This window comes from Centroberyx affinis, unplaced genomic scaffold, assembly GCF_046629955.1.
Source record: "Centroberyx affinis isolate AG114_WGS23_722 - 3 ecotype Tasmania unplaced genomic scaffold, CSIRO-AGI_Caff_v1 ptg002953l_1, whole genome shotgun sequence".
NCBI lineage: Eukaryota > Metazoa > Chordata > Actinopteri > Beryciformes > Berycidae > Centroberyx > Centroberyx affinis.
Window position 1 is genome coordinate 1 of NW_027281068.1, and position 10,863 is coordinate 10,863.

Genomic DNA, 10,863 nt, shown 5'->3' on the forward strand with positions numbered 1-10,863 from the left:
TTATGAAATGTTAACTTCTACATGTGTTAGCGTGGGTTCAGGGTTTTTACTCGGGGGTGGATTAACATTATTATATTGCTCACACAACAAACTTTAGGAGCAAACAAGGAGGAAATTACTTCATCCACTGACAATACAAGGAAACAGATCTTCCAACTCAGACGCATCAACAACAAATACAAAAGGAGCACATCTCAAGTAACTAATTTCACTTGTCGCCCAAGATTGTATCCTTCAGTGTTCTCATTTCGAGCTAACCTTATCACTGTCCCTCACCTGTGTGTCATTGTAGACATTGACCACGTCTACAGGCCGGTGGGTGTCACAGATGAAGAAGATGGAATCCTCATCTGGCTGCAACATCTCAAGGAGGTCGACATTGGCCCCACAGTTGACAAGAACAAAATAACGGAACTGCGAGAGAGCATGAAGCAAAATTATACATACATTTCACATGGGTAGTGTGGCAAACCTCAACAGCTCTGTCCTCTGTCCAAACTGTTACTAAGTCACGTACAGGCTCAGTTCTAGTCAGGTAAAGTTTCATTACCTGCTCTTTGTGCTCAAGAAAGGCAGTGCCAAGGTCCTGCCAGCCTGTAACTGGCACCAATGTATACTGGACCTGGTCACAGTGGAACAGCGCCTGGTAAAGAGTAAATAGATCATCAGGTGTTGTAGGCATTAATTCATCAGTTCATCACCAACCAATAATTAGAGCTTTTTAGCTTTTCACTGACCAATCATCCAACTACAGGAAGGATATAAGAACACTGGCCGTTAAAACCATTGTCACTTAAAAGGAAGTACATAAGAAAATCCACATACTAACCGGAGCTAAATGCTTTCAGTCTATGCCCACAAGAGCTTGCTGCTATCCAACGCTAACTAGCTTGGAAACGAATGTGAACAGAGGCGAAATGGGCTAACGTTAGCTAGTAGCTAACTGAATACTTTACCTGCAGTATCTTACAAGCGCAGAGAGCATCGATGTCTGATGCGACCAGGAGGGCAACTCTCTGAAATCAGTGTACGAGAGAAACGTATATAAAAAACACATATACATACCATAAAAATCGCGAATAAGCACCGAAAGCAGAACTAACAGTAGCTATTGGTTAAATCACATATACAGCCGTCCACGGTTAGGGTTAGCTAACGTTACAGCTAACAAACAACTTACCTGGTTGACAACAACTTCATAAAATTCCTTTCTTATGTCCGTGACAAACATTTTCCACAGTGTCGACGATATAGAATATATTTAAAAAGCCTTTACAAGACGAGTTAAAAGCCAAAATATCAAGTGACTTAAAGCGCGAGTTATTTCGCTCAACTGTGCCGCTGTCAGAGCCTTTTTGCTGCGGTAGTGTTCCTTGTTAGAAATGTGGCGCCAAATCCACACGTCACATCCAACCAATCCAGTGGAAGGTAGAGGCCCTGCGGAACGCGTCATACTTTGAAAGCCACGCCCATCATGTGCGAACCTGCCAAGAAAGCAATGTTTAACAGATCCCACACACTGTGGGATAGTAAAATAATTCAACATTTACCACTGTTTAATTGATGATGAAAAGATAAAGTTAAAGCTTAGTAACCGTTTACAGCACTGTCCTGTTCTTCCAATCCAGTGAAATGTAGTATGTAAAGGTATTGGTTGTAGCGTTAACAGGGTGTGCAAATAGTGAAATTATTGGTTACTGTCCTATTACTATTTGCTGCTGCAATTTCCCCAAAAGGATCATTTAAGTTTCATCTTATCTAAATGGGTGCCTGTTGTCTAAAGGATCTCAACTTAGTGGTTCATGACTTGAAAACATTTAGGAACCCCTGCTTTAATCAATCCATTTCCATGCACATTGCAGCATAGCCCACATCAGTACAAGGACTGCCGACTCAAAATACAGGCAAAGGATGGCGTGGATTTAAGGAGTTTATTTAGAAACATCATTTAGAGTCACCAAAAGATTCATCGAAAGCATCACAACATATACAATCAGCATACTGTGCCAGCAGGAGCAGCCGCTATCATCCTACAAGCCAAGGCAAATGTTCAGCATGACAAGAACAAAGCAACAGGCAAGTTTTAACATAATCCCTTGCCACTTTAGCAGATCTGAAGGAAAGCAGAGGATTAAGTAAAGACATTAATAACAACCCCATACACTGCCTTCAGATCTGAAAATCACAAAAACAATGGGAGAAATATGGGGGTTTTGCGTCCTGGTAGCTGGCAATGAAAGGGAGGAAGTGATGAGGGAATTAAGCAGTGGAACATGCAAGATGGTTTTATCTACAGTATGTACTCAGACAGCAGTGCAATACGGTGCAATAAGCATTTTATGCATGACAGATCTACCAGAAAACCCAATTTTCCCACAAATGTGATTCCATTCATGATCATGAAATACCATAATCACATTTAGGGTAAACACATGAATATTTAAAATTCAAGTAAACTCCTGCGTGCCCCAAAATTAAATATAAGTTACAGACTTCTACATTATCTTATAAATAAGATTTACAAAGTAAGTCAAGATAAAATACTATTGGTTAACGGCCTGTATAAAGTCAAATGTTTTTTGTTTCATTTTCATAGTTCACTTATCCCTGTTGTCCTATCAGTTGTAGATTCTACCCCTTTCCACCCAGAAAAAAAAAATCATATATTTTGTAACCAACAAACACCTCACCATTTAAATCTATAGAAAAAAATGCAAGTTATTTTTGAGGTAAAAAAGGCAACACATCACATTTGAGCATAAAGTAGTCCTAAACCTACTGAATCACATACACTGCAAAACAACCATGAGTAAAGATTCAGACCCAAGTTGTTTCTACAGCAGAATGTAAATGCTAAATAGCAGGTATACTGTTACACTGTTATATGCAGTATTTACGTCATTGTTTAACAGAGAGCCATAAAGAAATGTAGTAAACAAAGGCACAAATTAGTCTGTTCTTTCTGCCAAACCATTTGGTCCAAAACCACTGTGATTGCCTTTGCTTGATTCACAGCGATGAGCAAAGTGCTTTGACCCATCAGAACTTTGGCTGGTTTCACACAGAGACAAAAACATGACTAGGTTTGATTGTTTTCCAAGTCTACACCTGCAAAAACAATCAGATCTATGTCAAACAGGGTTAAAAATCAGTTTTTTTTGTTCCAGTGTAAAGCCAGCTTTCCAGTCATATCCCAAGGATAAAACAGAGAGAACAAAGACCACAAAAAAAAGTAAAAACCTAAATGTAACTGAACCACAGACTGCAGTGCTCATTGTGTTTCTGAAACTCAACAGCACAACAAAGCACACAAACACCAGCTGTGAGTGACAACTATCAGAAAAAAATAACAAACCACTGTATGTGCCAAGAGAAACGGTCTATTAAGGATAGAAAAGCTGACCAGCAGAAGCGCTGGGACGCTAGCACCAGGTACCTGGAGAGGTTAGGCCTCAAGTCGGTCCCACCCCACACAGGTTCAGCGGAAAGATCTGGTTCCATTGTAGCTCCTTCAACAATCAACCCTCCCCTAACCATTCACTGGTAACAGTTCACACCTCAAAAAGGGGCTGGACGGGCTGGGAGAAGGAGTCAGTTTGTGGTAACAGAACCAGAACTAAGCCTGAGACCACTGATGTAGAAATACACACATCTCATTATTCTGTTATAGTCATATTCATTAGTGTCGCTTGTCTATCACAAAGAACTAAAAATAAGTACAGCAGGCATTGCAAAGAACTGTGACAAGAGTTGAGCGAATCTGCTACATGTAGATGTTATATTGAGGACTGGGTATGACGTGTTTCCAGGTAACAATTTCGACATCTGTGAGTGGAAACACGGTGACATTCAGAATATGCTTTAGGAAGACAGAGAGATTTAAAGCAGTCAACACAGAGGCGGTCAAGGAAAACTGCAGAGACCAAAGATATGACTGAGCCACTTTGATTTCTCTACATTTAACTACAGTAGAAAGGGAAACCAAACGGAGTGTTGCTTCTGGATATGAACAGCTTACATCATTTCATCGTGAAATTCCCCAGTTTTTCTCTGGCTAAGTTAAATCAGATGTACTTTCCTTCACGTTTCTACCCTGGTTTTCGAAATGGTGTCTACAAAACAAAAAAAACACTGAGGTGGTGTATAAGGAACTGATGTACAACAGCTGAGGCAGAGACCTATGGGCAGTGAACTATTAGAGTAGTGCGTCGTTGACCTGGTCAGCTGTTGTGAGTATCTGAAGTTTTGTGTTCTATATGCACTGTACATAAGGTGTGAAAACCAGAATTAGGAGGATTACCAAAAAACCCATTATAAATCACACCAGCAAGGGAGCATTATCCAGTTAGAGCCATTCTACAGGGGCAGTATGTAGTTGGAGTTGGCCAGCTTGCGTTCCTGTGCAGCGGGTACAGTCTCTCTGTGGCGCAGAGGCCTGTGGCAGTCGGGGTCCTGGAGCGGAGGGTAGTGCTGTCTGTAACACAACCAGGCGAACACAAGGCCCAGTAGAGAACCCACCAACACATCTACATAGAGGGGAGGGAAAACAAAAACACACACACATAAATACACACATGAGGAGCTTCATTCCAAAATAAAAATCAGGGTTCCCACTGTGGACCTGATGTAAAATTCCATGACTTTTCCATAACAAAATCGACCTAAAAAAATAATTTCTTCCTGGTTTGTTATTGTTTTTCAGCTCAGAAAAGTTCAAAAAGTGTCTTTTTTGACATCTACTCTTTTTCACATCTACTCTTATATTGTGATACTATGATCGAAACGTCGCAATAAAGTATTATGCAAGTGTAGACAGTGTGCGGATTTACAAAATAGTTCATACTACTGCTTGAAGTTGAGTTGAAATTGAACAATCGTATTACTTTGTGAGGTGCATTGTTCAGTTCTAAGCCCACTTCATAATTCTGATTCAACTACACCATGCAGGCCATGAATTCAGTAGTCAGAAGGGCTTTGGCTCTCACCTTGCCAGTGGTGTTTGTAGTCACAGGTTCTGGAGAGGGCGATCATGGACGCAATGAGTAAAGGAGTGAGGAAGGCACACAGCCGCCACGCTCTGCCTTGGCCGCCTGTGTTGAAGCACCGCAGCTTTCCTCCTACGTACAGCGCTGTGAAACCCAACCCTGCAAACGCAACTGGGGCAAGGAGAACAGAGTGAGGGGACAGTTAGAGACAGAGGAAGGTCTATGTGGAGAGATAGCAGAAAGAGAAGACAACTGTAACAGGAAGAGAAGCATCAGAGACGGTGAGATGCTCTCACAGAGTGAGATGCTTTCTTGCTCATACAAAGAAATTGCCTGGAGGAAAAAATACACTTACATGCACCCATTTTGTATTACATGCCCCCCTTCCTACTCTTGATGTCTTTCCTCTGTGACTACTAATGAGGATGTATCAGCTACAGAGGAATAACTGCTGAAAAGAGGGTCTCTTACAGGATGAATGACCGCTGGGGAAGCTCTTCCTGCCCTCCATGACGACATCTGGGTCACCGCTGCAGTGCAGCTCCAGGTTCATCTGACCGTCTGGGAAACAGCGGTAGAAGAAGTCTGGTCGCGGCCTGAGGCAGGAACACACGCAGAGGACAAACGCTGCCTCATGAAACATCTATCCAGCATAAAACAGAGTATTATTGTCTGCAGCTTATAGAGATGACTTTGTTGTGTTTACCTGCCGACAACTAGCTTGATGGCGTTGGTGAAAACTCCATTCAGCACCAGAGTCAGAGTCACAGCTGTACAACAGAGAGAGACACAACTGAAAGAATCCTTCACTATTATTCTTTCCCTTCCTCGTTCTGTTAATGTCTCTCTCCCTTTCTTTGTCATAATGAATCACGAAAAGGACCGGTCAACTGCTAAATGCTTTGACGCAGCTGTCCGTTCCTTACCCAGCGAGGCTTCCTTTAGATCTCCTCTCTCCGACTTCTTCAGCAGGGTGAAAAGCAGGATTACCATCAGCGGGGTGAAACACGCCACACTCTATTGCAGAGAAGGGAAAACAAGAGAATATAACAAATCTAATCCACTACAATGGATTTAGGGAAAATGAATAATGGAAGTCTTTGTGCTTTCCTTTTTAAATACATTGTCAGGAAAGATACGAGGGGAGGGACTTCAGATCCTCTCCGGTGAGCAGCATTAGGGATGAGGTCAGGAGATGTAGGAGGGATGTTTAACTTTAACTCACAAGTATGCAGAAATACTACTTACAAACATAAGAGAGGTGGGTACGTGGTCCCTTTCCACACGATGGAATTTATACAACCACATCTCCTCCGCCTGGATTTCACGGTAGAATGGGGGAAGCTGTTCCGTCACACTGAGGGCAACAAACACACAAACAGAGCTGTGTAGGTATGTTTACATTTCCACCACAAAAAGATACTGCCTGCCTTGTACCAATATTCAAATCATAACACAGAGGCATTTGATTAAAAGGAAGACATACTCACAGGAACACAACCAAAAGCACCATTCGGACAGACACCTCTGAGAGTAAACCACGCAGGAGCCTCCTCTTCATTTTGTTTCTTGGAGTAGACTTCAGTCAACAGCCAACATGGTCAATCCACTTGCAACCTTGCCTTAACTGGGACAGAAGAGAAATGAGGGGTTGATGGGAAGTTGTTGACGGGCAGGAAAGTGTAAACTGTCATGAAGGAAATGGATGAAAGGTGTGAGAATTTGATGGATGGTAGTTCGTGTGAGGTCACCTGACTTGTAAAACCCGTTATTCTACCTAACTACATCCCACACCAGCTAGGCCAACATTACACCGCACCTGTGTTCACAGTGACATCTTTCTGCTAAGTGCTACAAATATTTAGAAACTGAGTCATTTTATTAGCGACAACTGCGTGCTTGTTAAGTAGTAGCCTGTACAGCCTGCCCCTGTCTGCCAACACACAGGACAAGACAACATGCTAACGTTAGCAGTCTTTGTTGATGAAGCAAACATCAGAGCAAGCTAAGCTAGCGCGAGTAGCATTAGCCAGCTAGCAACATCTGTCAAGCGAGCTAGACATCTGGCCCATTTCCGCATTCTCAAGTGGGAATCCCTCCGCCTCAGGCCCCACCGTTACTAACCTTAAACCAGGTCGTTTGTCCCTTTTTTCACATATTAACATCTGCTCTTAACGTGGATTAGGCCTTGACATCATCTACTTGTACCGTCCGTGGAAGTCGCGCGTTTGAGGACTCGCAAGAATCCGGGATGCCAGGATGCCAGGATGCCACGGAGATGAGCACGTGAAGCTGCCAACAACAGCAGCGCCACATCCGGTTCAGAATTTTCAAAATAAAGGTACGCATTTTAATGCAGTTAACAGTACCACCACGTAAAATGTATGGTCTTTTACAGGAAAAATGTGCTCTAAATGCTCACGAAAGGCACGAGCTTTCTGACTATTGGCCAGAGTACAGACACAAAATGTAAAGACATCAATATAAAATCACATTTGCACTCAGGGGGACACGAATAACAGAGCAAATTAAATTCAAGATGTTGACTTTTCCATGGAAAATATGTTGGACATCAGCCATAATTGCCATCCACCAAATTGAATTTCCTATCTACAAAGTCCATTCAAACCACCGTATAACAAACTAAGAGACAAATTTGGAGGAACACCCTTTTGAAGTGTAGCCTAATCTTCACACTTTTCTGATTTGTTAATAATGGAAATGTAATTATAGATTTTTTTTTACATTTTCTTACTCAATATCTATTAGTTACTCTTTTAATATTATTTTATTTTTTATTTGAAATAGAACATTTTGAGTTTAACTTATTGAGTATTTCCAAGTTTTAATTTGGAAAATCAATTACAGCTTGCAATACAAACCGGAAATATTACTCCGGACTATTTTGTCTGCCTTGACAGACTGGATGCAAGCAGCCACGTCACGCTGTAGAGTGCCATCTAGTGGTTAAAGGGCTACAGAGATACAACAGATTTTTCATTGGTTTGATTTTTAGTTTCAGTTAATATTCAGACAGGGTTTGCTAGCTTTAGTTTTCTAATTGATTGATTTATAGTATTAATAAATGTTTTCGGGTTTTTTTTGTCATTGATAAGGAAAAAATGTCCTGAGTCACTATATTTATATTTGTACTGTTAAAAAGGAATTGCACAAACACACAGCTGGAGAATTACTTCACAGTATGAATCCTATACACCTCCTTCATATAGTCATTTTTTTTCATTAAGTGTGATAGTCCACTTGTGACTACAGTGTATTGACAAACCTGTTTGTGTATCTTTAATTGCTGCTTCCTAACCTAACTGAAGTAAAATAGTAATAGTCAAATATTACTTTCAGTAGTTTTTAGTTTAGTTGCAGTTTTTTCATGCAGTTTCCATTTTATTTCAGTTTACTTAAATGTTTTATCATGCTTAGCTTCAGCTATAATATCTTTGGTTCATAAATAAAGTAAGTTAAAGTTAATAAGTTAAAGATTTGGTGTATAGAAAAGGCAGTGCAGCTATCACAATCATTTTAAGCGAGAACATCAATCTAATTATATCCTGTTCCTTCACCTAATCGTTTTAAATCAAGTGAGGGAGACCGTTTCACTGAGACAGAGTACAGCTTTATTAAAGTCAAACTTCAGGCATGTCTGAACTCTTCAAACTCAACTTTAGAATGAAAAAGGACAGAATCAATAGTCTCAAATAAAAAGACAGTCATGTACAAAAAGAGTGTTGTCCCAACAGTCACACACATTTAGAAGCAGAATTGTACAGGCAATAGCACGCCACACTAACATGATCCTATGCAAGTTCAATGCAAACTATTTACAAGTCTTCAACAATATGCAATAACACAGGTTGAACAGTAATCAACATGGTATTTTGTGTTCATCCACGTTTTAATTGAAGCAACACCAAGAGAGATAGATATGACCCCAGTTAGAATTACTGTAAGCAATTTTACTACATGTAAAAAGAGATGAGTGCTTATGAAACTGAATTTCTTTATTCCAACACTATTTCTCCCCTGACAGCATGTCAATCAAAAACATAATGACAGTCAGCAACATTGCACAAAAACCAAAAGACATCACAGTGAACTGAAACATACCCTTCAGACATAGGGCGATCCATTCTAAATTTATGTGTCAAAAGAAAATTTGCTAAATTCTGGACACGTATAAAAACAAAATCCTTCTCCTCAGGCTTGTAAGGGTCACTTAAAATGAGAACCAACATGCTGTCTTCTCAAAAATGTGGTCACTGCACAAGAATGAACCAACAAAACATAATATACATCAGATACTATATTAAGTAAATGAAATGATGTCACACACTGGGACACATACAGTAAATTAGGCATACATAATACTGCTGCTGTAACAGCTGAGAAGGGCAGAGGACAAAACGTGTGAATGTTACGTCAGACTGGCACAAAATGATTCATGTTCATGCGGTCTGGAGGTGCAAAAATAAAGGCTGTCCGGTAACAACGAATCTCTGTGCAATAGGGGGGAAAAAAGATAAAGATACAGAAATAAAACTAAACGATTGGCGTTAAAATTATAGACCCTCCATCTAATTAAAAAATGGATTAAACCAGTGTCTCCTGCATGAAGAGTCTCATGTTGGGATGGTGGAGTTTGAGTTTATGTGCCTCAGCGGCTGTGGGTTAGGAAATGCTTGGAGACCGGACTGAAGAACTGATTTCTGAAGCATGACAGAGATTGCAGCCATACACACAGACTCAAATCTGTCCCGTACAGTCTAATAATCACAGATGTATGAATGCTGTATAAAAATTACATGAATAAATAAAAAAATAATAAATGAATAATAAATGAATGAATGAATCAAATAATGAATGAACAAAGGAAATTCAAGTTTAGACCGTTAACACGCAGACCGTTTGAATATGTAAAAGTGCCTTAATTATGCACCCACCTGATAATGAGCTGTGTGAACTACAGCAAGTACTGGAATGGCCTAAATCCTACAACTATCTATTGAACGTCTACTGAACAAAATGCTGCTCACCTCGTCTCTGAATGTTAGAGTTTGGCAAATTTGAGAAGCAGTTATCTACTCGCATGAGAAAAATAAATCAGAATAGTCCATTTTAATCAAACAATTTTGTCGTTTTTCACAAATTCAACTACTGTATGCGCTGGGAGAGATCTTAAGTGAACTGAATGGGGGAGATTGGCACCGTTTCACCCTGTTGCAAGACAACTGACTTTTGACACCGATCAGCTTGGGAGTCTTTAAGGACAGAAAACACAAACAGTCATGTACCAGAGAAGAATCACAAGCATAGGCTCGGGCGTGACTGCAAATAAGCTTCCTCCTGTCAGGATTACTTGAGTCCAGGCTAAAACAGCATAAAACCGCCCCGAACAGAAACTTTACACTCCAGTATTGAACTGCTTTACACTGTTTTAACATCAATACAGTGAGTCACGGTACAGGTCGATGAGCAGCGGCTGTTACCAAATGTGGAATCATTACACCAATGTGAAAACAATATGAATGCAATGAATAGATACAGATAAATTATGTAAAGCTCTCCATATTGTTTTTTTTCCCCCATAGTCTATTTCACTTAAACCTTGGTGGAGAGGGAGACAACTTACTGCACTGGTGTTTAAAACGGAAATCGACTGGTATAAAATATGGTGTAATAAATACAAAAAATTGGATTTCACAGATGGGCGATTAAAAACACTGTACATAAGTTTGCAACATTATTTGTACATTATACTGGACTGCTGTATAACATAACGTCTCCTGCTTGATATAAAACCCAGCCTTGGAAGATGCTCTCGAGGTCGTTCACTACGGTGAGGATGAAGAACAACAGCCAAGGC

At 40.3% G+C, this 10,863-nt stretch overlaps 2 protein-coding genes across 2 annotated transcripts; both read right to left on the reverse strand.

Moving 5' to 3' along the window:
• Positions 1 to 276: 276 nt before the first annotated feature.
• Positions 277 to 1,308, reverse strand: LOC139658715 (cell division control protein 45 homolog; the record flags this gene model as incomplete). Its single annotated transcript, XM_071536869.1, has 4 exons — positions 1,181 to 1,308; positions 957 to 1,016; positions 551 to 643; positions 277 to 414 (listed from the first exon to the last, which is right to left on the reverse strand). Coding segments are annotated over exons 1-4 (342 nt in total), but the record flags the coding sequence as incomplete, so codon positions are not given.
• A 615-nt stretch (positions 1,309 to 1,923) lies between these two features.
• plpp5 (phospholipid phosphatase 5) lies at positions 1,924 to 7,241 on the reverse strand. The gene is made up of 8 exons (XM_071536866.1): positions 7,110 to 7,241; positions 6,476 to 6,612; positions 6,234 to 6,342; positions 5,912 to 6,002; positions 5,692 to 5,755; positions 5,457 to 5,581; positions 4,986 to 5,156; positions 1,924 to 4,526 (listed from the first exon to the last, which is right to left on the reverse strand). The coding sequence occupies exons 2-8, from the start codon at positions 6,544 to 6,546 to the stop codon at positions 4,357 to 4,359; spliced, it is 801 nt and encodes a 266-aa protein (XP_071392967.1). The 5' UTR covers positions 6,547 to 6,612; positions 7,110 to 7,241; the 3' UTR covers positions 1,924 to 4,356.
• Positions 7,242 to 10,863: the final 3,622 nt, after the last annotated feature.

Excerpts from the sequence above, each read along its gene's own strand:
- plpp5 (XM_071536866.1), bottom strand. The coding sequence starts at position 6,546 with ATGAAGAGGAGGCTCCTGCGTGGTTTACTCTCAGAGGTGTCTGTCCGA. Across the intron at positions 6,343-6,475 it reads GTGCTTTTGGTTGTGTTCCT|TGTGACGGAACAGCTTCCCC; the intron begins GTGAGTATGTCT and ends TGTTGCCCTCAG. Across the intron at positions 4,527-4,985 it reads CTACAAACACCACTGGCAAG|ATGTGTTGGTGGGTTCTCTA; the intron begins GTGAGAGCCAAA and ends CCCTCTATGTAG.